Source organism: Octopus sinensis, linkage group LG8, assembly GCF_006345805.1.
Source record: "Octopus sinensis linkage group LG8, ASM634580v1, whole genome shotgun sequence".
Classification (NCBI taxonomy): domain Eukaryota; kingdom Metazoa; phylum Mollusca; class Cephalopoda; order Octopoda; family Octopodidae; genus Octopus; species Octopus sinensis.
In genome coordinates, this window is record NC_043004.1 from 79451049 (window position 1) to 79478002 (window position 26954).

At 37.3% G+C, this 26954-nt stretch overlaps 1 protein-coding gene across 3 annotated transcripts in view; it reads right to left on the bottom strand.

Moving 5' to 3' along the window:
* The window catches only part of LOC115214930 (oxysterol-binding protein-related protein 9), a 138136-nt gene that overhangs the window by 86822 nt on the left and 24360 nt on the right, over positions 1-26954 (bottom strand). For all 3 annotated transcript variants that reach the window (XM_029784009.2, XM_029784010.2, XM_036505513.1), the window contains 3 exons: positions 24166-24216; positions 19963-20041; positions 12608-12684 (listed from right to left, as the gene is read on the bottom strand). In XM_029784009.2, the coding sequence (XP_029639869.1) occupies positions 12608-12684; positions 19963-20041; positions 24166-24216 (207 nt within the window). The remainder of the gene's footprint in view (positions 1-12607; positions 12685-19962; positions 20042-24165; positions 24217-26954) is intronic.

Here is a 26954-nt window from a genome sequence, read left to right on the forward strand (position 1 = left end):
AGCCATGTATATCCTCCATAATAAGACACTTGTCCCTATCCCTCTCAACACTTGGCATAAAAACACCTTCTCCAATACTTGTTGTATAGTGAAACTGTATAACCTTCCCGGTAAAAAGTGGTAGGATCCAGCCATTATAAATAGACCAGTAGCCGGTCATCAAAAGAGGGTCGAGAGTCAATGAGTTGAGAGTTGATAGTTCTAGTCAGAATCTTGTGGACCTATCAACAATAGTAAGACAGAAGAAATTAGTGTTTTACTATTCTGGTATGAAGAAATACAACGGTATCCGATGACTAGTAACTATTGTGGCTACTAGCGTAAAACAGCAACTACAGCACAACGGCAATCACGCATCACACCAGTAGGAGAAACCCACTTTACAACAATACTACAAACCCCACTCAATTGAGGAGGTCTTGTTTTCCAAGTTACTTGGTGACCTCAGTGTTGGTGCCACAAAAAAAGGCACCCTACATACTGCAAAGAGGTTGGCATTAGGAAGGACACACTGGCATAAAGTATGAGCTAAAGCAGAGGTAAGAGATCGATGCAGTCCACTGGCTTGTTGGTTCTGATGAAACAGTCTAATCCATGCCAGCATTAAAAAAAATGGTAAATATTATTACATTTTATATATATTGCTTTATCTTTTAGTGTCAGGAGGGAAAGCAGTAACCATGACCCTTAACCAGCACTTCAAAACTAATAGGAGAGAGATACTCAAATTGGAGGCTTGGGCTGAATGCTTGAGACAGGAAGGGATCTGCTAAAGGTACAGAAGGTGCCAGATGGTGGTGGTTTTAACTGAACGACAAAATAAGTTTCTTTTATCAAAAGATATTTTCTAAACTCACATCAAAGAAACCAAAACAATTCTACTAACTTATCAAGATCAGATGAATGAGGGGGAAAATATGTAATCAACCAAGATGGAGATTCCTCTTTGACAAATAACAATTAATTGTTACAGGTTTTTAATTTTTTTGTTTAACAGGCTTATAAGGGCTGCTTTCTGTTACACCATCAAAAGTCTGTTAGAACTAAATGGTGATTGTTGATCCATGATGATAGTGCTGATTTTATTGATGATGGTGGTGGGTGTCAATGATGGTGACGACGTTGATGACAGTAAAGATGATGGTGACAACAGGCGGTGATGATGAGGAATTCAATGCAAAAAGCACATATTAATTACATGCACCCTTAAAGAATTTAGATCAATCCGTTCCTATTTGATTTAAAAAGCACCCACCATTACCACCACCACCACCACTGCCGCACTAAAAGAAGTCAAACTACACAAGGCAACTTTTGAAGTATCTTTATTTTGAAGAAAAACTAATTCTTTCCCTCTACCCCTTAATTTCCTATCAAACAAGAAAATCTAAATTCAATATTGCAAAATTAAATATTGAAATTCCAAACTGTCATTGATTTCTTTCAATCAGTCACATCATCATATTTTGAAAATGATTGATGCAGTTGGCCACTGAATCAACACTTTTACAAAATTCCTCTTTCAACAGGAAATGGTCAGTGACTGGTTATCCACCTCCACCCTGCTACAACCCAGGAATTGGCACAGAACCACCTTAATGTCAAGAGTGGAGTGGTAAGAAACTCCCAAGAGAGAGTTGAACAGCAGATCTTCAGAGAAGAATCCCACCACCCTCTGACAAGTGTTTTGGCCCTTCTTTACATTCTAAGGGCTCTGTACTGTGTCCAGGTTATGATTCCTGGGAGCTCTTCTGCTGACACTTTTTAGCTCCATGGATATCGGAGACTTGGCCACTTAAACTCCTTGGAGATTTCATCTAGTTGGAACTCCTCTCCTTTGAATCAACTCTCAAACTTATTACTTTAAGAAATAACCTTGGTCATGTTTCACATCGATCAACCCCACTGGCGTATGAAGGGGTCAAGACTGCCTCTCCACACCTCTCGGCTGCATGATTATCCGCTGCTTCAACCACCCAACCATTTTCGATTTATTTTGGGCCTTTGGGGGGTGGGGTGGATTTTCGATCAATGGACTACAACCATGCTGGAGCACTGTCTGGTATCTATGTGTTTTTTTGCTTAACGGCTGGATTACGATAACGTAAACAAACCAATATCGGTTGTCAAGTGATGTGGCGGGAATAAAGACACACACACAAGAGGCACTTAAGCAAGGTGCCACGCAGTGGGATTGAACCCGAAACCACATGGTTGCAAAAGAGCTTCTTAACCACACAGACATGCTTGTAGACAAAGAAAAGATAGAAGCCGACTCGAGTCAGGTTTGAACTCGGAAAAAAAAAAGAAAAGAAAAGAAAAAAAGAGTCGACGCTGTAGGAGAGATTACAGTGAATTATAATACCCTCACCTTCACAAACTCACACCATTCGAAGTAAAATTAACTCAGCTTTTTTAACAATGAAAGAAGAAAATAATTTTTTTTTTAATCAAACGATGAATGAAGGCAGATTCACGCTTAGAAAAAAATAGTTGGTGGGATGGCAGCTTGTTTTATTCAATATGAATGGAAACAAAACTCAAATGTAACGATGTAATAGCTGACACTAAAAATAATGCAAGTTCATGTCTATCTACACACATACATCCACAGAGAGGTAGACAGACAGAAAGATAGGTATACAGATAGAGATAGTATTTGTGTTGCGCAGTAAAAAATATCTTTTTTTTTTTAAATTAGGTAAATGAATTAAAATGCAAAACAAAGCAAAAACATTTCGACAATGTTTCAAGTAGTAACGAAGACGACGATCTGGGAAAACGAAATGAAAAGAAAAAGGAGTAAATAATAATAGACTGCCAGACTTGGAAAAAGAAAGCAACAAAGACAGAAAGAAAGAAAGACTTGTGAACGTCATTTATTCGCTGCTTAAAAGCACAGTCAGTGTGTATCGTTGGAGAGAGTGAATGACATGTATAGACAGAGTGTCTTGTCAGTGACACGTCTCGTTGTAAATTGATGTATCATTGAGAAAAGACGGTCGAGTCAGTAGCTGAAGATCCAGCTGGTTTTTTATTGGCTGTTCTCATCTTTAATTCACAAATGTTGATCAATCAATCTATCTGTCTATCTATCTATCTGTCTGTCTGTCTGTCTATCTTTCTACCTACCAACCTACCATCATCTCAAATCTATCATTATATATATATATATATATATATATTTCATTCATGTAACCTTTTCAGACATCAACGATGATGACACGTGGTAAAATTATCATTTGTTTAAACTTCACTACATTAAGTCGACATAAAATCATGTACATTTGTCTTTTACCACACACACACACACACCACCTGTCATATTCCTTTCAGTATAGCAAATAACTTTCAATTCATGAAAGTGTCTCCAGATTTGTGGGCCACAGGAAAAAAAAAAGGACAAACCCACTACTGATGTAGTAAACACTACCACTTCGTAAACATGCCCGCGGACAGCGAGAGAGAGAGAGGGAGGGAGTGAGTGAGTGAGTGAGAGAGAAAGAACAAGCAAGATAACTCAACGAGTGTATGTCTGTGTATCACGTGATCGACCAGACTATCGGATGTTGTTATACATCGCTGGCCACAATGCCCTTTTGCATAGTTTATTTTTTTTAGCTTTCGAATAACGCCATCCCGCTGGCCAAACAAGCAGACCAATGTATAAGCATTACATATATCAGAAAGCATTAAAATACTAAAAATTATTAAGCTGTAAAAAAAATAAAATAAAATAAAAAATTCCATTGAATATTAAAATTATTTTGGTAATCACAGCCAAATAAATCTGGATAAGTTTCAATCTTATGAATTCATCAGCGAGAAACTTCTACAATAACGTAAGTCAAGAATCAATAAGGTTTCCCCCGCAACCCCCAATGTTTCCTGTCTAAGATGTTAACACAGTTTTTATGCAGATGACGTCCCTGAATTATTTGAATACTTAAAAACAAAGCTATAAAAACGCTATAAATTCTTGTTTAACCAGAGGCCAAGGCATTCCAGCTGTGACCATCTGATCTTATTTTTAGATATGCTACATGTGGCTACATTATATATAGTGCAAAGCAACCTTGTAGCTTTAGAAATAGCAGTCGAATCTCTTTTAAATCACACCTTACAATCTCAAAATGAAGGAACTCATGAATTGGTGCAATCCTTGCTCTATCACTATTAAGACAAGCCAAAAAGTTCAAATTAATAAAAGACTATTTTAGTTAAAAAAAACGACCAAACAACAAATAGCGATTTATCCAGTCTGGTGTTTGTGTCATACAAGCGTTTATCACTGTATTCCAATGATGTACAGATGTCTCTTTATGGTGGCCACATTTGTAATTCCATCAACTGAAAGTCCTACAGCAATAGAAGAGGGCACTATGTGGAGACTAACCAGTTGGAAGTGCACAGTAGGTTACAATTTTTATAGGTCACCTATACTTCAAACCATGCAGGTCCGCAATGGGACTGAGAGATCATGGATGGAAAGTTGGAAATGCCATTGGACACCTGTGCCAGTGGAACGTTAGAAGCATCATTCAAACATGATCATTGCTAGGGCTGCTGACTGGCTCCTGTGCAGGTGGCACGTAAAAAGTACCATCTGAGCATGGCTGTTGCCAGTACTGCCTGACAGACTCTTGTGCTGGTGGCATGTAAAAAGTACCCACTACACTCTCTGAGCGGTTGGCGTTAGGAAGGGCGTGCATCTGTAGAAACTTTGCCAGATCAGATTGGAGACTGGTGCAGTCCTCTGGCTCACTGGCCCTTAGTCAAAACGTCAAACCCATACCAGCATGGAAAGCGGACATTAAAAGATGATGATGATGGAGATGACAATCAACTGAGATGGAGCAATCACCATACGTATGTATGTATATATGTATATGTACATATATATATATATATATATTCCAATGATGTACAGATGTCTCTTTATGGTGACCACATTTGTCATTCTGGATCTTTTCGCTTTGACCAGCAGATTTCATATGACAATTTCATATGACACCGGAAATTACTGTTGTTGACAACACTCTGGAGATATTGAATTCACCTCAATAGACGTCATTGACGGGTTGAAATTGCCAAAATGCAAGAAAATAAACAAGAAATAGCTTACAAACTACAGAATTTTCTCAAGAAAGCCAAGAGAAAAAGATGTTTTATAAATACATTCTACCAGTATACAAAGTTTAAAAGTGTTTAGTTACAAAGTAATTATTTTAAAAATCTGCCGGTCAAAGCGAAAAGATCAGTCATTCCATCAATAAACTTCTATGGTAATAGAAGAGGGCAATGCGTGGGGACCTGACCAGTTGGAAGCGCACACTAAGTTACAACTTTTGTGTACGTGTGTTTGTATATATATATATATATATATATATACACGAAGGCGCATGAAGGCGCATGGCTCAGTGGTTAGAGCGTCGAGCTTACGATCGTGAGCTCGAATCCCGGACCGGGCTGCGTGTTGTGTTCTTGAGCAAGGCACTTTATTTCACGTTGCTCCAGTTCACTCAGCTGTAGAAATGAGTTGCGACGTCACAGGTGCCAAGCTGTATCGACCTTTGTCTTTCCCTTGGATAACACTGGTGGCGTGGGGAGGGGAGGCTGGTATGCATGGGCGACTGCTGGTCTTCCATAAAACAACCTTGCCCAGACTTGTATCTAGGAAGGTAACTTTCTAGGTGCAATCCCATGGTCATTCATGACCGAAGGGGGTCTTTACCCTTTTTTATATATACACACACACACACACATATATAATATATTCCAGTGCCGCCCGACTGGCTCCCCATGCTGGTGACATGTAAAAACCACCATCTGAATGTGGTTGATGCTAGCCCACATGTCCCGACAGGCTCATGCCAGTAGCACGTAAAATGCACCATCCAAATATGGCTGATGCTAGTGCCGCCTGACTGACTCCTGTGCCGGTGACATGTAAAAAGCACTCACTACACTCTTGCAGAGGTTGGAATTAGGAAGGGCATCCAGCTGCAGAAACATTGCCAGATCAGAATGGTGCCTGGTGCAGCCTCCTGGCTTGCCAGTCCTCAGTCAAACCATCCAACCCATGCCAGCATGGAAAATGTACGTTAAACGATGATGATGATATATATATATATATAGGTGCAAGAGTGGCTGTGTAGTAAGTAGCTTGCTTACCAACCTCATGGTCCCAGCTTAAGTTCCACTGTGTGGAAACTTGGACAAGCGTTTTCTACTAAAACCTCAGGCCGACCAAATCCTTGTGAGTGGATTTTGTAGACGGAAACTGAAAGAATCCCATCGTATATATATAAATATATATATATATATATATATATATATATATACACACACATTATTTACATTTGACGAATATTTGGCCTCATCTTGCCTGTTGTTAACACAATATTTTGGCTGATAGACCCTCCAGCCTTCATCAGGTTTCTTGGGCAAATTTCGAACCTGGTATCTTTTGATATTATTATTATTACTATTATTATTATTCAGATCACTGCCTGGTAGGATAGGAAAATATTAGATTTATAAGCCCTAAAATTCACTCTATAATTGCCCACAGGCATATGGTATAGTGGTTAAGAGCGCAGGCTACTAACCCCAAGTTTCCGAGTTCAATTCCTGGCAGTGACCTCATTATCATCATTAACGTCCGCTTGGACGATTTTGACTGAGGGCTGGTGAACCAGATGGCTGCACCAGGCTCCAATCTTGATTTGGCAGAGTTTCTACAGCTTGATGCCCTTCTTAATGCCAACCACTCCGAGAGTGTAGTGGGTGCTTTTTACGTGCCACCGGCACAAGGGCCAGTCAGGTGGTACTGGTAATGACCTTGCTCGAATCTTTTTACACACCTAAATGATAATAATAATAATAATAATAACAACATGAAGGGAGGGTATATCAGCTGAAATATGTTAACAACAAACAAGATGAGGACAAATATCCATCAAATGTAAATAATGTACATAATTCCTCTGTAAATAATGTACATAATAGAACTGTGTGTGTGTGTATATATATATATATATATCATCAACGTTATTTAGCGTCCGCTTTCCATGCAAGCATATACATACACACACACACACACACACACATATATATATACATATATAAAGAGAGAGAGAGAAAGATATGTGTGTGTGTATGTCTGTGTTTGTCTCCCCACCATTGCTTGACAAGTGATGTTGGTGTGTTTACGTCCCCCGTAACTTAGCAGTTCAGCAAAAGAAACTGATAAAGTACTAGGCTTACAAAGAAGTAGTTGTGGGGTTTATTTGTTCGGCTAAAGGTGGTGCTCCAGCATGGTTGCAGTCCAATGACTGAAACCAGTCAAAGAATATTATACTGTTAAGTCTGCGCTCTTTCAATGCAAATCTCACCAGCAGCTGCTTGTGTCTTTATTCTGATATCACTCGAAGAAACAATAAATATTTCATGAAACATCAACTCCACTGCAATCTTAATTAGTGCACAGAGAGAACATTTCCTCTCACAAGTCGGCATTTTTATTTCATCCGAATTTTTTCGACTTGTTTCAGTCATTCGACTGAGGCCATCCTGGGGCACCCCTTGAAGGGTTTTACCCAAGTACTTATCCTTTTTAAAGCAGTGTTTCTCAACCTTTTTACCCTTTGCTTAACCCTTAAAATAAATTACACGTCTCAAGGAACCTCTGAAATTATAGACCACATCATACTCAGTTTTTTCATCATAGTTCACATGGTAAATATATATATATATATACACACACACACACTATACACACATATATATGTATGGTTGTTATATTTTTTTGATAACATAATAGGTTAGATAGGATGATGTCTATATTACAATAACCAATAACATGTTGTGCATGTATGGTAATATTACAATCATGAAATTAGCATTGGCTTATCTCACTCTTTCTCACAGAACCCCTAGGAACCTTTTGCAGAAACCAAGCCTGGTACTTACTTCATTGGTAACTTTTGTCGAACTACTAAGTTATAGGGACATATACAAACCAATACTAGTTGTCAAGTAGTGAGACGGGTGAGGACGAGGCAAACACGAAGACATGCACACAGATACACACACATACATATACACACACATGTACACATATACATATACACACAACACATACACACATACATACACATCACATACACACATACATACACATCACATACACACACACATAACATATACACATGCATGCGACAGGCTTCTTTCAGTTTCCACCTGTCAAATCCACTCAGAAGGCTTTGGTCAACCCAGGGCAGTAGCAGAAGACATTTGCCCAAAGTGCCCCGCAGTGGGACTGAACCCAGATCTATATGGTAGGGAAGCTTTGTTTCTTTCAACAATTCTTCAACATACCATGAGACATGAAAAAAAAAAACAAGAGGAAAATATTTCTCAACTTGTGCTATTCCAACGCTGTACCATTAGTCCATTAGTCCAATGTACTGCAGCCTGCAGTTTACAAAAACAGGTTTTTTACTCATCACCAGCTTTCATCACTGATCTACATCCTGTTTAAATATAGCATCCTTTCTTAAATTCACCTGTTATTTCATTTGGAAGGAAACACTACATCTGCTGATCTGAAGAATCCAAAGAACCCTTAATACCATGACAGCTCTATTATGGAGATGATGGCGGCAGTGGTATTGGTGGTAGAAGGAACTGGTCTGTTAATTAGGCTCTCCAAGAAATTAATTTCCTCTGCGATTCCACCATCCCCTTGAAAGACTGCCATGTACACATTAACCCTTTTGATAACAACCTGGTTCAGATTGCCCCCAGTTCTATTATTCAAACTCCTTGTTTTAATGTAATCTAAATTAAAACCTCCCATCACAGTTTCAGGCTAACTTCTGTTTCAAACACCAGCTTAATAATAATAATAATAGTTTCAAATTTTGGCACAAGGCCAGCAATTTCAGGAGAGTGGGTACGTTGATTACATTGACCCCAGTGCACAACTGGTACCTATTTTATCAACCATGAAAGGATCAAAGGCAAAGTTGACCTCAGTGGGATTTGAACTTGGAATGTAAAGGCGGAAACAACGCTGCAAAGCATTTTGCCCGATGTGCTAATGAATCTGCCAGCTTGCCACCTTGCAGTAATAACGGGTTTCAAATTTTGGCACAAGGCCAGCAATTTCAGGGGAGGGGGGTTGTCAATTACATTGACCCCAGAACTCAATCGGTTACTTATTTTATTGACCCCATAAAGCTGAAAGGTAAAGTTGACCTCAGCAGAATTCGAACTGAGAATGTAAAGCCAGATGAAATACCACAAAGCATTTTGCCTAGCACCCTAACGATCCTACCAGCAGCACCACCTTAAAATACCACCTTAATAATATCAAAGTTATTTTACTAAATTCTTCATTCATTATCATCACCATCATTGTCGTCGTTTAACGTCTGCTTTCCATGCTGGAATGGGTTTGACGGTTTGACTGAGGGCTGACAAGCCAGAAGGCTGCACCAGGCTTTAATCTGATCTGGCAAGGTTTTTACAGTTGGATGCCCTTCCTAATGCCAACCACTCCAAGAATGTAGTGGGTGTTTTTTACATGTCACCAGCATGAAGGCCAGTCAGGTGGCACTGGCAACGACCACGCTCAAATGGTGCTTTTTATGTGCCAAATCACTAGCAACAATCACATTTGAATGGTGCTTTCTATGTGCCACCAGAAAGGGACCAGTTAGGCAGCACTGGCATCAACCATGCTCGAATGGTGCTTCTCATGTGTCACTGGCACGGGTACCAATCAGGCGGTACTTGGATTGATCACAACAATGACTTCACTTGGCTCAACAAGTCTTCGCAAATACAGTTTATTGCCCAACGATTGAAGAGTACTCTTAAATGGGCCGGTTATGCTGCACTGGCATAGGCCACAGTTACGGTCTCACTTGGCTTGCCAGGTCTTCTCAAGCACAGCATATCTCCATATATCTCAGTCATTTGTCATTGCCTCCATGAGGCCCAACGTTTGAAAAACTTATGGAAACAACAGGAGTGTATTTCAACAAAAATGTAATAACAAAAGAGTTAAGGCGATTTCCTGTTAGTTTACATTCCAAACACCAATTTAAAATGGTAAAAATCAACTTACTAAATCTGTCATTATTTTCAAAATTTACTGTAACAAAGACAATGTATTTCAAAAGATATATGGTAACAAAAGGGTTAAAGAAACAAAAAATCGAGAAGCAGCTTAATTAGTGAACAGCTATAGACAATGTAGATAATTAGTGACCTAATTGCTGTTTTTTTCATTTCCTCCACATATCATCTACCTTATGGCAGCAACATCCGTTATTTCAAGTGCTTTTCATTACGAAGATTTACTGGAGGCTGCTGTTTTACATCCATCTTCTGGCCAAGCAAACTTCTTGTCTGTTGTTGGAGTAAATTTACGTATATGAACATTAATAGATAAAATAGTTTTCTTGCTTAACTCTTTTTTTTTTTACCATATTTCTGTTTAAATACACTGCGTTTGTCTTCATTAATTTTGGAGGAAGGTTTTAATTTAGGCTGCTTTAACTTTTCTGTACCATTCCACTCGTATCAAGCATGGAAAACTGATATTAAATGATGGTGATGACGAAGATGGTGATGACGATGTTAATGACGATCATCATCATCGTCGTTTAACGTCCGCTTTCCATGCTAGCATGGGTTGGACTATGAAGATAATGACGATGAAGATGTTAATAAAGATGATGATAATGACTGTGATGATGACGACCGTGACAATGACAACCATAATGATGATGACGGTGATGATGACGATGTTGAACGATGATGACTGTGATGATTTCTGCTAAAATACACCGATTTAGTTTCTGTTAATATTAAAAAATAATACTCAGTAAAATAACTTAGTCATTATTAAGCTGGTCTTTGGAACACAGATTAACAGGGAATTCTGAAAGGAAGTTTTGTACCCTAGAACCAGGAGTGAATCGGGGAGGATTCTTTTTTTCTTTGTTTTGAAGTAAACATCCATTTATAAAAACAGTTAATGTACAAACTTTAATTTTCATTCTGCAATTAACCATAATCCTTCAACTATTTTGTATTCAAATTACTTTTAAAGCGCTCCGTCTTCTGGGATGTTGTAGGTGTAAATCAAAACTAAGAATGAATGGTAATATTTTTGTCATGGACCATTATTTGTTTCCTTTGCATATTGGCCAACATGTAGCATATTTTACACATATAAATATCCCCCACGTACACTCCCACCCCATTTCTATCTGTGGTAATGCTTATATCAGCAAAAATTAGACCATCTAGAAGCCATCAATTGTTCAATGACCTGTAAATTATGAGACAAACTTCCACACAGTTTCTATCTCCTAAATTCATTCATAAGACATTGGTTGGCCAGGGATATTATGTACAATGGGATTGAACTCAAAACCACGTGGTTGCAAAGAGAGCTTCTTAACCATACCGCCACAAAATAAAATAATAATAAAAACTCAGAAAGATTCAATGCCCTCACATTTCAAATATTTTCTATAGTCTGTTTTTTGTTACTATTAATAAAACAGCAAAGAAAAAAAAAACCTCCACTAGAAAAATGTTATTTTTATTTCCTTCTACACAAATACAATTTATACAGTGTAGATAGCATTAATGAAAGCTTTTTGTCAGCAGTTAGTAAGGGGAGAGAGAGAGAGAGAGAGAGAGAGAGAGAGAGAGAGGAGAGAGAGAGAGAGATTGCCTGAAGAGACAGGTAGTTGGTGATACAAGAGCTTATACAGAAAACTATTAAATAATGAGAGGTTGTGTGGCATATATGCATATATATATATATATATATATATATATAATACAGCACACACACACTTCTTAACAGAAACCGATAAGTGTTTTATTTTAACCAGACCAGTGCAGATCCAACAAAAAGGATTATGCTTACCATATACACATGCACACACACAGAAATATACATACAGATAAGCATATAATATGCATATGTGTGTGTGTCTGTGTGTGTGCATACACACACACACACATGTATACAGGCAGAAAAACACAGATAATGAGATGCAAGCCTCTAAATATACGTACATCTGGAAGACTAACTGAACTGATAAAAAAAAAAATGGAACAAAAAACAAAACAAAACAGAACAAGCTACTGAAGAAAGAGTAAAGAATTAGGAATGGAAAGTAAGAAAGTCTGCTGGAAGAGAGAAGAGAAAAGGAGGAAACTCATACGTGGCGCACACACAGAGAAAATGTTCCTACCAACTTCTCGCAGACTGAGAAACGGATGAGAAGGAATTAAAAGGACAGATTATTATCAGAACAGAATTCTTATAATATGACAACATTACTATCACAAAATACGCTCTCTCTTTCTCTGTCTCTTTCTGTCTTCCATTCTTTCTCTGTCTGTCTGTCTCTTGATGGGAACAGTGAAATAATAAGAACTTAATGTGGATAAGTGTGTATATATGTATATATATTAAACCCGAAACAACTGGACAGTTAAACAGCAGTAAACAATAGCTAACAAAATTATAATTATAATAATTATTATTATTATTAACAAATCTTCTTACCTTAACAAAATGTGTGTGCCGCAATATTGTATTTTCAAGAGATTTAATCCACTTCTCTCTTTCATCTGCATCTCGAGCTGTAAAAAAATGAGATGAGGAGAGAGAGAAAGAGAGTGATAAAAAAAAAAAAAGTAGTGTGTATGTATAACTAAAATCAATAGGACAACATAGAAGGTACCCGAAGGATAAGAGTGGTCTGTGGTGGCTGAAGAAGGAAAACTAGAGGAGTGGAAAGTTGTTCAACTCCACCACCACAATCACCACCACCGCCACCACTGACGATGACAACGATGACTGCAGTCCGTTCCCTCTGCCTCTCTCCTTCTCTCTCTCTCTTGCTGAAATTCAGTTTAACCATAGTTGATGTGGTGGGCACTAAGATTCCAGTATGGTATCTCTCAGATTACATCAGAAGAAAGAGCCAAGCTTCTGTCACAAGAGTAAACAAACAGTGTTGTGTTTTAGAAGGGTCGGGGTGGGAGAATATTTTATCATAAACAGCACTGATAAATTTGATAAACTACTGGTGGTTGATGGTTATTTAGAAGGAGAGAGAGAGAGAACGAGAGAGAGTTTAATGCATAGAACAGTGCCAAATAATAATTTTTAAAAATTAATTAAAAATAAACAACAGTGAAAAGAGACTTTCTAAAACTGGCTACTTTTTGTACTTTATGAAACAAAACACATAGCTGTGTGTGTGTGTGCATATATATTTAGATATATTTTATCTTTTACTTGAATTCATTAGACTACGGCCATGCTGGGGCAAGCATCGAAGAACTTTTAGTTGAATCAATCAATCCCGAAACTGTCTTCTTTTCTTAAAGTCCGGTACATATTCTGTTGGTCTCTCCTGCCAAACTTCTAAGTTACAGGGATGCAAACACACCAACACTGGTTGTAAAGTGGTGGTGGGGGACAAACAGAACAATGATACACACACGTGAGTGTATATGTGTCTGTGTGTGTGTGGGGGGGGGGCTTCTTTCAATTTCTATCTAAATCCACTTGTAAGGCTTTGGTCAGCCCAAGGCTATAGAAGTCACTTGCCCAAATTGCCAGGCAGTAGGACTGAACCCAGAACCGTGTGGTTGGGAAGCAAGCTTCTTACCACACAGCCACACTTGCAGCTATATGTATGTGTGTGTGTATTTATGTATATATACACTCACACACACATATATTCATGTATATATAAACATACACACACACACACACCATATTTTCTTGTATATAAGATTCACTTTCAAAAGCAAAAAGGGTTTAAAAATCATTCTGGGGCCCCCTATATGTAGAATTGGCCTACATTACATATTACATGCTTTAAAGCAGTAAAGCCATTTTTTCCCCTTGAATATGTGCTGCCGAAATTAGGCCACATTTAATCTGATATCAAACATACATATTTAAATATTCTTTAGACTAAAAAAAAAAAATGACAGTTACATTGTTAAACAGAGAAAACACATTAAACTGAGAACAGTAATGAGAATAACAATTATTTCAAATTCTGCACAAGGCAGGCAATTTTAGTGAGCGAGGAGGGGTGGGGTCAGTCAGTTATGTCGACCGCCAAGTACCATCAGTTCTGGTACTTGATTGGAACTATATTTTATCAAACCCCTAAAGATGAAAGGCAAAGTAGACCTCAGCAGGATTTGAACCCAAAATGAAAAGAGCGTAAACAAAACCGACAAAGTATATTGTCCAATACTCGGATGAGTCTGTCAGTTTGCAGCAGCAATAATAATAATAATAATAATAATAATCCTTTCTACCATGGGCACAAGGCCTGAAACTCTGAATGAGGGGGAAATTTATTACATTGTCCCCCAGTACATGACTAATACTTATTTCATCAACCCCGAAAGGCAAAGTCAACCATGGCAGGATTTGAACTCAGAACATAAAGACAGAAAAAATGCCACTAAGTATTTGGTATGGTATGCTAACAATTTTGCCAGATCACCATCTTAAAAAAAAAAAAAAAATAATAATAATGATGATGATAATAATAATAATAATAATAATAATGCTACCATAAAATATACAAGATATGATTTATGATATACTTTGTTCTTTCTTACCTCTAGGTAATCTGAAAAATTTTTTCAATTTACTAAAATTCTTGTTTTTATCTACAAATAGGTTTTTAAATTGTTGACCGAATTGCTTCATAGCCAGGTAGAACACTAAGTTGTAAAACATGGCCAATAAACGTGTTACGATATATACCTTGCCAAAACAGGATAAAAAGAAAGAAAATAATTCAATAAATATACAGAAATAAATAAAAATAAAATTAAATGAGAGCCTCTAAAATGGACAAGACAGAAGACAGCAGAGCAGTTCCATGGCAACTGGCCAGAATTAGGAAGGAACGTGATAGAGCTACAAAGTAGTTCCTTACAGAGACGTGTGTTAAATAACCAGTTGAGTTGGTTTCTCATGCTTCGTTCACCATTTATTTCAAACCATCAAACACGCACACACAACAGACTTTAACCCTAAGAACACATCTCCATCTGGTTTCTTCACAACTCGTTATTTCACTTCTCACTTTACAATGTTTTGTTTCAAACAATTTGGCGAGTTTAAAAGAACTGTCACCCAAAACAGGAAACTGTTCCTCAGTCATTAAACAGAAATCAGGCCAAATGAGGTCAGGTCAGGTCAGGTCAGGTCACCTGCTGGACCTTCACCCTCAGCCTACCCCAATTGGTATTATATAAGTCCTAACTACCTGTAGTCTTAGTAACTACTTCTATTGTTACTAATCAAAAGACCACCAGACTTTGATTAATTGTTTTCACTACTACAGAAACACACAAGAATTACTCATTCATTTCAGTTCGACTGCCTCCTCCCACCACCCATTCTCATCACCTTAAACACTGTCTTAAATAACAAAGAGCTATTATTTTATTCCATAATAGTCACAGCTTCTTTGCTATCTCCTTCACTCACTCTCATCAACTCAACACCATCATTAAGTAACAAAGTGTTACTATTTATCATTTGCTAACGATCACGGCCTATGTGCTGTGTCACTACAAATAACCTGCTTACACAGATTACGAACACATTTTTAATTCATGCCCAGTTTGAAATATAACTGACAATAATTAATAACAACAGAAACAGAATACCAAAAGGTAACATTTATCTGCACCTAAAAGTGGAGAGTGTATGGGACTAAATGTTACCTTTTGATATTAATACTGCTTCTGCTGTTATTAATTATTATTTAATAATCCCAGTGGCTACTTGCGACACCAGTGCCTGATAAGATTCTCGGTATATTGCTGATGGAGGTATCGCTGCTATCTCTAGCTTTTGGGTGCCAACCATTGACAAGGTCAAAGAAGGCTGAAATCACTTGGTCTGGTCGTCCTAGCAGCAATGGCAGACAATTATCTGCTGCTAGCAATATAAACACAAGTGCATATATGCACCACAAGTTCATATGAGAAGTCATCTCATGGTAACTAATGCAGTATTCTGTGTTCTTACACAACATCCACTTTTAAGTGGGGATAAATATTATCTTCTGGTATTAACACTGCTTCTGTTGCCATTATTTTTTAATAATCCCACAGGCTATTTGCAACACCAGAGCCTGATAAGACACCGAGATTCTCTGTATATTGCTTGCAGAGGAATCGCTGCTATCTCTAGCTTTTGTGTGTCTACTATTAATAAGGCCAAGGAAGGCTGAAATTACATGATCTGGTAATCCTAGTGGCGATGGTGGAGGATTATCTCCTGCTAGCAATATAAACAAGAGTGCATGCATGCACCACAAGTCCATATAAGAGGTTCTCTCAAGGTAAATAACACAGTATTTTGTGTTCTGACATAGCATTCACCTTCAAGCAGGGATAAGTATTACCTTTCGTTATTAATATTCCTACTATTGCTATTAATTATTTTCAATAATCCCACTGGTTGATAAGGAACCAAGATTCAATACATATTGCTTACAGAAGAATTGCTGCTATCTCTAGCTTTTGGGTGTCTATAATTGACAAGGCTAAGGAAAACCAAAATCACATGATCTGGTAGTCCTGGGAGTGATGGTGAAGGATTATCACCTGCTAGTGATATAAACAAGAGTGCATATATGCACCACAAGTCCATATAAAAGGTTCTCTCCAAGTAAATGACACAGTATTTTGTGTTCTAACACAACATCCACCTTTAAGTGGAGATAAATATAACTGAAAATGTCTGCATACAATGCATATGTTAAAATACAATAGAATGAAACCGAGGTTCAGGTATGGCTGTATAATTAACTGTTTCCCTCCCAACTACATGGTTTTTGGTTCTGTCCCACAGTATAGCCTTGGGCTGACCATAGCCTCATGAGAGGATTTAGTAGAACCATCATCATGTGTATGTGTGTGAGTGTAAATGTATGTATCTTTGTTCTAACATCTACTTTTCCATGCATGCATGGGTTGGACAGAATTTGTCAAGGCAGGTTTTCTACAACCGGATGCCCTTCCTGTCACCAACCCTCACCTGTTTCCAAGCAAGGTAAAATTTCTCCATGGACAGAAATGGTTTTGAAAAATATTGGAAATTAATGACACTGTTTGTATACACAAGGAGACACTAACAGACAAGGCTTTGGCCAGCCTGGGTCTATAGTAAAAGGCACTCGCCCATGAGGCCATGTAGTAGGACTGAACACAAAACCGTGTGTGAGACCATTTGCACTTTCTTCTGCAAAAGTCATGGCCAACAAGTAGGAATGTTATCACTTCTCAGCAGATCATTTGCATGTTTCATGCCTTCAAAGCCATGTGGAATACGAGATCCCTTACTTGAAAAACTGGTAAGGGTTAGAAAGAGATAAAGACATTCACCAGTAAAATAATGTCTTGATAATATATCCTAAGGCGGCGAGCTAGCAGAAACATTAGCACGCCGGGCGAAATGCTTTGCGGTATTTCGTCCGCCGCTACGTTCTGAGTTCAAATTCCGCCGAGGTCGACTTTGCCTTTCATCCTTTCGGAGTCGATAAATTAAGTACCAGTTACGCACTGAGGTCAATGTAATCGACTTAATCTGTTTGTCTGTCCTTGTTTGTCCCCTCCATGTTTAGCCCCTTGTGGACAATAAAGAAAATATATATTCTAACCCATGCCAGCTTGGAAAAACAGACATAATAACAAATGAATAAAACAACTGATAACTTAATGAGATTTATTTTCGGAATAAAACAAACATGGTTTTGTAAATTCAGGCTTTTGTATGAAATTGTTGAGGTGAGCCTTTCATGTTTTGTCTTTCTCAAACCAACTACAAACATGATTTAATCAAAATTAATCCTTGAAATAAATGCTTTTATCTCACAGCATGCATAATTCTAATTCTCATCAATTATAATTCCAGAGTTGTCTTTCCTTTGTCTTGACTAATTTCACTAACATTAACCATTGTAGGTTAGGATTCCTTCTCCTCATTACAGCAGTAACTTTAATTAGCTGAAAATTTTTATTCATTATGCTACGTATGTTAGCACTCATTCAACTAATAATTAGATATTTTAGCGCATGTTAACACATTCAATGAACAGGGCATTTAGCCTTTTTGTTATCATTTTTCTGTTGAAATGGGGTAATAAACAGCATATTGAAATTATTGGTGCTTTTGTTTCACTTCGTTTTGAAAATAATGAAGAATTTAATAAAATAAATTTGTCATTATTAAATTGATATTAGAAACATAAATTAACATTAAATTTTGAAAAAAGTCTTAATTTAGATCACTTTAACTCTTTTGTTACCATATTCCTTCGTTTCAATAATTTTAAAAATAATGAAGGATTAAGTAACAACTCATTATTTAAGCTGCTGCTTGAAACAAATTGATATGAAACATTGATGGAAGATTTTAATTTAGATCATTTTAAATTAGGAAGTATAACAGGATCAAGTACTCAATTAGGGCTCACTGAGTACAAAACAACAACTGATCACTCAAATACTCATTTTGTTTGAATGACAGAGGCAGAAACGTTAGCACGGCAGGCGAAATGCTTAGCGGTATTTCGTCTGTCTTTACATTCTGAGTTCAAATTCCATTGAGGTCGACTTTGCTTTCATCCTTTTGGGGCCGATAAAGTAAGTACCAGTTGCATACTGGGGTAAATCTAATTGACTGTTCCCTGCTCCCCAAAAATTTTGGGCCTTGTGCCTAGAGTAGAAAAGAATGACAGAGGCAAGTCGAATATTCTGACTTATTCCAGAGTACAATGGAGTGATGAGCTCACCACCACCACCACCCATGAATGCTGCTAACAATATAAATATGAATGCTTTTATGCACCATGAATCCATATGAGAGGTCTGCTCATGGTAAATAATGCAGGATTTGGCACTGTTGAATATATACCTTGTCTTTTGGTATCAATAATGCTTCTATTGTTATTAATTATTTTTTAATAAGCTATTTGCAGCATCAGTGCCTGAAAAGGTAATGAAATTCTATATATTGTTGGCAGTGTGAATCATTTACAGGATGTTTGCCATGAAAGAGGCCAGGGAGGTCAAAATCACATGACCAGGCAGTTCCAGCATCTGTAGTACATGATGTTTGTTTTCCAATGATATAAACATTAGCACTTTTAAGTACCATGCATCCACATGTGAAGTACAAATATATGGGAAATTACCACCTCTATCATCTCTTGTGAAAGGTAGAAGAGTCCAGTTTGCTGGACATTGTTATAGAGCTGAAAACAAGGTAATTTCTACTCTTCTCCTCTGGAAGCCATCTACTCGCGATACCAGAGGGTGTACACTCTCCTACCCTAATGTAATCTCCAGGGATACAGGCATCCAGCAACAGGACCTCCATAATGCTATGATGGACCATGAGGTCTGGCGTAACATAGTAAATTCCATTGTCTTGACCACAGTTGAACAATGATGATGTGAAGCCCTCTCTAGGTCAATAATGCAGCATTCAATGTTCTAACAAATCATCCATGTTAAGTTGGATATAAAGATTGCCTTATTAATAACATTTCTTAATATCATCTAACTCATGCATATTCTTAAAAAGAAAAATAAGTAGTGGAAAAAAAAAAAACCTATACAACTTCATCATTATAAATACTATAAGTATATTTCTACTAGAAAAAGCAGCCAGATCTTCTTCAAATCATATCCCACCACCTTAAAAAAGAAAAAAAAGGTGACAGTATATTGTAGTTCTTTGTATAAGAAAAATGGGATGATTTTGGGTGGAATTACCTTGAGGATAGACCCATTTATTTAGAGCCGACCTCAAGCAAAACAATAATAAACTTTTAGAATGAGATATCATGTAAAGTTTACCTTGGAAATGAAAGGTCTTCTGGTTGGCAGTAATAGTGAAGGTACTATCGTCTTCATCATCAATACCAATTATGGCTCCCTGTAAAAAGCAAAACAAAAAACAACTAACAATATATTGTATTATAAAGGATGTTGGTGATGCCTTAGTGAAGAAATACTAAATTTCCAATTTACTATTTCTATGTAAGCTTAAACCGTTTTGTTGAAATGCCCTGCTTTTGTTTTAATTAATTTTAAAGAATATAGAATTTAGAAAAATAACTCATCAATAAGCTGGTATTCAGAAAATAATTTAACACAAAATTTTGAAGGGGAGTTTTAATTTAGGTCACTTTAAAATAGGAAATTTGTATCTGAGAACCAGAAGTAGTTTCAGGCAGGTTGTAACGGCTGAACCAGCAAGGATTTTAGGAACAGCAAAGATTTGAGGCTATAGAAGAGGTGGATACCAAGAGGGTTAACCCATTTGTTAACATATTTCTAATGAAATACACTGCATTTGTTTTAATTAATTTTGAAGATAATGAAGAACTTAGTAAAATAACTGTCGTTATTAAGCAGATACTTGGGACATAAGTTCCTAATTTCATTAAATTTTAATGGAAGGTTTTAATTTAGGTAACTTTAAAACAGAAATTTTACATCCCACAAACAGGGGCAAACTCAGTCAAACTGGTATTCAAAAGGTTAAATAAATGTAACAAATGTAATATGTTAGAGTGATAAGGTTAATACTAATTTGTGCAGTTAATATTAATTCTTGGGATTGGTTTCAGTTCAGGCTAGTGCAGCTGGCAAAGTCAGAATATGCAAGAAGAACTATTTGAAATGCCATTCAGTAATTTCAGAGGAAGAGAAAAGAATGGACAGGTGCAGCCTCCTACCTCATGTAATGTTGAAAAGAATTAAGAGATCTAGGAAGTAGAAGTTATGATAGCAACCACAGAAAGGAGTAGGAGTAGAAAATATTACTCAACAGTGGGCAAGAGTATGTAAGGGGTGAGAGGATGTTACTGAAGTATTTGTTTATCTGTTTTGTATAGTTATGGTAGGAAGGGAAACCAGAGAAAGAATTTTAAATGAGTTGCAACATTCCATTTGGAGTAAATAACTATAGGGTTACAAATATTTGAATCATCATCATCATTTAACGTCCGCTTTCCATGCTAGCATGGGTTGGACGAATGACTGAGGGCTAGCGAACCAGATGGCTGCACCAGGCTTCAATCTCGATCTGGCAGAGTTTCTACAGCTGGATGCCCTTCCTAATGCCAACCACACCGAGAGTGTAGTGGGTGCTTTTACGTGCCAGTCAGGCGGTTCTGGCAACGACCTCGCTCGAATCTTTTACACATGCCACAAGCACAGGTGCCAGTAAGGTGACGTTGGTAACAATCACGCTAAAATGGTGCCTTTTAGGTGCCACTGGCACGGAAGCCGGTTAGCCGCTCTGTCAAGGAACACACTCGTATGGTGCTCTTTGCACTCCGCTAGGACGGACACCAGTCATCGAATTTGATTTTGATTTTTGATTTCACTCGCCTCAACAGGTCTTCGCAAGCAGAGTTTTAGTGTCCAAAGAAGGAAAAGGTACGCATAAGTGGGAACACCAAAAGGAAATTCAAAGTTATTAGATTCAGTTTTGCAAAAAAAATCAAGAATAACGGAAATTACTTAACTTGGTAAGAAAAGTCTTAAATAGACTTCTGTTTAGCTTCTAGTACTTTTAGGGTCCACCCTGACACCTCATCACAACTATTTTATCCCTCTTTCCATATCCACCCCAGTTACATCCATTCCTTTATAATGCAAGTAACCATGTAGCACCTCTACAGCAAGAAATCTGTTCTGGATCTTTCTTTCATACTTTAACCCACTCGTCTCCAAACAACAAAACTACCTCCTATTCTACTGTGACCTCACTCAGCACAAGGGATTCTTAGTCTTGCAAGTTACTCGGTGACCTCACTGCTACTGATTCCATAAAAACAAGTACTCTGCGCACACTGTTAAGTGGTTGGCATTAGGAAGGGCATCCAGCCATAGAAACCATGTCCAAGCAGACACTGGGGCTCACTGCATCCTGTCAAAATGTCCAATCTACACCAGCATGGAAGACAGATGTTAAATGATGATTATATATCTATGGCTTGTTGCTGGCATATTTTTCCTCTTTGTATGGATATTTTATCCTGTCTCTGCTGTTCTATCAGCGTTTGTGCATTTGAAAATAGATTACCTTATTTGTATCTCACAATACACATTTCAGCACTTATATATATATATATATAATTGTCATGGCACTCCGTCGGTCACGACGACAAAGGTTCCAGTTGATCCAATCAACGGAACAGCATGCTCAAGAAATTAATGTTCAAATGGCTGAGTACTCTACAGACACATGTACCCTTAATGTAGTTCTTGGGGAGATTCAGTGTGACACAGAGAGTGACAAGGCTGGCCCCTTTGAAATACAGGTACAACAGAAACAGGAAGAAAGAGTGAAATTGTGGTAATAGAGTACAGCAGGGTTCGCCACCACTCCCTGCCAGAGCCTTGTGGAGCTTCAGGTGCCTTTGCTCAATAAACACTCACAACACCTGGTCTGGGAATTGAAAACGCGATCCTATCGATTACGAGTCTGTTGCCCTAACCACTGGGCCATTGTGCCACCACAGTTGAGTTTATATAGGATTATATCCTATAAATGCTCATAATACACCTTATATATACACACAAGTATTCAGGATTTAATTTCCTCTTAAGGGATTATCTATAAGTCTAGATACCAACTGGTGTTATCAAAAATATTGAAAGAAAGTTCCACAATATATAAACAGTCCAATAATGTGTAAAGTTAATAGAAAAAGGAGAAGAAAAAATATAGTGGATACTTGGTTAAATTTATTTGTATCCGACTAAATGTAATTTTTATTGCATCTAAAATAGATTGAATGCTGATAGTTCAAACCTAAAGCCGGACTGAAACATGTAGGATTTTTTCTGGTTATTTCTTTTGTTGATCCATTCCTGAATCTTACATGTATTACTTTCCATTGTGGTACAAATCAATTTAACTGAGATTTCACTATATTTGTTTTTCTTTGCCATTTTCTTTAATTTTATATATATATATATATATATAGGTACGATTAGATGCACACCAATTAAACCACATAGGTTTCAGCTCTAATGTTAATCATGTTAAACTAGAATTATTGCTTGCACACATGTTGTCTGCATCTGATGGTGGGCTATGGCATAATACAAAGAGCGCATGATGGCCAGCTTAACTACCTACCTCCTCCATCCCCCTCCCGCATGTGCCTCCAGTGTGTCTCAATTTGATTGCTGCTTGTCTAATATTTCTACATTGATTATCTGACAATGTGTTTGCTACATGTTTGTTCCATGAGCTGCATCTACTGGCTGCATCTGTAGTGTGGTGCCAGGCATTGCTGAATAGTGAAACATATGTAACAGGAAAAAAGGAATACCAAGCTATGCCCATGTTCTATCAATTTATATCATCATCATCATCATAAACGTTTAACGTCCAATTTCCATGCTGGCATGGGTTGGATGGTTTGCCTGAGGGCTGGCAAGCCAGAAGGCTGCACGAGGCTCCGATCTAATTTGTTAAAGTTTCTACAGCTGAACGTCCTTCCTAATGCCAACCACTCCGAGAGTGAAGTGGGTGCTTTTTACATGCCACCAGCATGAGGACTAGTCAGGCGGCACCAGCAACAACCATGCTTGAATGGTCCTTTTAATGTACCACCGGCACAGGACCAGTCAACCGGCAGTGGCATCGACCACGCTTGAATGGTGCTTTTTATATGCCACCAAATTATATATATATATATATCATCATCGTTTAATGTCCGTTTTCATGTTGACATGGGCTGGACAGTTCAACTGAGGTTTGGAGACCCAGCAGCTGCACCAGGCTCCAATCTGATAATGTTTCTACAGCCGGATGCCTTTCCTAATAGTAAAATTGAAATAAGTGCATACATAACAACTATGCTGAATTCAAGGATAACAATGTATGTTGCCTTGGAACACATCTGTCTTCCCCACAACCCCATCCCACAACCCCATCCCACACATACTATCCCATTAAAAAAAAATCCAGACTAAACTAATACCAAGAAACACCAACAAATATTATTGTGTTTTTAATGAAGAAAGGTAACTTACCTTTAATCGGACACATCTTCGCCGATCACCCCTCATCATTTTATCTTTGGACTAAAGGGAAAAATAACAGAAAAATTGGATTTACACAGGTATTGATAATTTATTTAAATTTAAAGGAATTTAGAACAATTCAGAATTAATCTAAAAATAAGGTAAGTTAAAGTTTGCCTTCATAACACAGCAGTGTTATCAGGATAAACTTTCTTCATTCATTACAGCTTAACCCTTTAGCATTTAAACTGTTCAATACAGACTGAATATTTTACTGGTTTTATGTTCAAACTGGTCTGATCCAACTTTTCACACCTACCCTACAATATCACTCTAAAAATAGACAACTATATTATCAAAATCTTGAAGCTATGAGATTTGAAGCTACAAGGTAAGGCATGATTAATTCAAAAATATGTGAACACTAAGGGATTAAGTTCATCATATCAACACTGTTTTTATGTCTATAGATAAACTGTTATGAGTATGCATAAGTACAGTGCATGTGTGTGTGTGTGTTGTGTGTGTATGTAGCAAGAGAGAAAGGAACAGATAATCCAGGTGTTTACTTCAAATAGCACTCATGTGGGTGGCAACTATCTGAAATTGCCTTTTATTCATTTGTTCAGCTATGAATAGATGACTGCACAAGCTATCGTGCCATATACATTACACAAAGGGCAAGATGTCACAGTTCTCATCCAGGTCTACATACATGCTGTTTGGTCTGTCACTTGTACATTGTTGAAACAATTGTAAACCATGGGAGGAGTATAAAGTCAGCTACTCCATTTATTAATTTTATTCTACTATAAATCTGAGTGATGTTTCTCTGTTTGTTACATTTTTATGTTCTTTAACTCCTCCTAGACCGTTGGTGCAAGGACAATGAAACTCAAACCAGCAACTCCTCTAATCCCACAGGGATGTCCTAAAGGGGTCTACTTTTTTAAGGGCCACCTATTTGGGATCCCATTGATCCCCTCTATTTTTACAGCATTTTAAACTAAATGTGGCACTGGCGACCAAATTGGAGCAATGATAATGAATTTCATACCATGGACTCCCAGGGAGTATTGTAAGGAGGTTCAATTTCTGAAGGGCCGCTTAAATGAGGCCCCTCTGACCCCCACTATTTTTAGTGCTCCTACACTTATTGATTAAACTGATCAGCATCAGTGCTAAGCACATTTGCAGAAATAAGTTTGGGCATTCTAAATACCTTCACGTACATTCAAATTGAGATAAAGAGTTATAAGAGGTACATTTCAAGTGTTGTAGTGTGGATATTTATATTTTGTAGTTTTTGAAACTTGTCTAATATATATATATATGTGAAATACAGCCACATATAATACATCATCATCATTTAACATGTTTCCCATGATAGCATGTGTTGGACAGCTTGACAGGAACTGGCTAGGTCAGGGGCCACACCTGGTTCCATAGTCTGTTTTGGCTTGGTTTCTATGGTCTGATGCCCTTCCTAGCACCAACTACAGAGTGTACTGGGTGCTTTTTACATGGTACCATCACCAAAATGTTTTAGGTAGCACCAGTGCTTTTTACATGGCACTGTGGTTTTAGGATCTCCATTCTGTTCTGGTAGGCACACACATATATATTATATACCATTATTAGCAACAACTGCATTCTAGCAATGGAAGCATTCTCAACAATGGAAGCATTCAAAATAGCATTCTGTAAATCTTAGTTGATATAGATATACTGTAAAATAGCCAGGAAAAAAAGTGATATTTGTCTTGAGAAAGCATCTTGTTTAGATGCACAGTGCTAAAAAGCACAGAAATATATTCCTGAGCAGACAGAAAGCATCCAGCAGCAGCAATGGAATTGCTAATTCTAAATTTCAGCATCTTTGAGAGTCATCATCAGCAAGTAACCATTAGTAATTACATGCTCAGACAAATTTCAAAATTAAGTCTTGTTGAAGAAAGTTCCTAGAGGTGTTTATTTAAATTATTTGTTTTTATTTTTATAACATTGTATCAATGGGAAAACCACAGCAGAAGGGTATAATAAAAAAAGGAAGCATCATCTTAACAATGCAATGTACAGCATTTGATATTTCATATACAATCTCAAAAAGGATCGATGAGTAATGGAGAGACAAATGGGATTCATTATTTCCTTAAATGAAGACATAGAATATTATCAACAAATTCTGAAAAGCATTCATTACATTTTAAAAGAGACACAACACAAGAATATGAGGAGTACAAAAAAGTTGGATTTAAATCAGGGGTTGGCAAACTTGTTATCTCATTGACCCCCTATGTGAAATTGTTGATAACTTATTGACTTCTATCATATAAATTTCTAAAATAGAATTTTAAAGGATAATCAATAAAAAAAATTTCATGATTTAAAAGCAATAATTTTTTCAGTCTTTTTTTTTTAATAAGAAATATTTAAAGAAAATTTATGAAAATGCTTAGTGAAATTAATAAAGAACTATAAAAATATAGTCATGTTGTGTCATTAACAATCCAGTGCTCTTAATGCTCAAAATCATTTCGGGTGTTTATCGAACTCATGGACAACCACAGACCCCTAGGAGGGAATACTAGCCACTTTGCCAACCATTGATTTAAAGAGAAGGGTATCTGTTGAGCTGGTGGAGTTGAGTGAGTTTTAGAAGGTCACCAGAGTTAAGGAAAGATGAAAGAAACAAATGGATATGGTACTTATGGGTGCATTCAAAAGAATGGAGTTTGGTCAAGTGGGTTTGCATGCAAGACTCAGCCAAAGACTGCCATAGTCTCAGTCACCTAAGA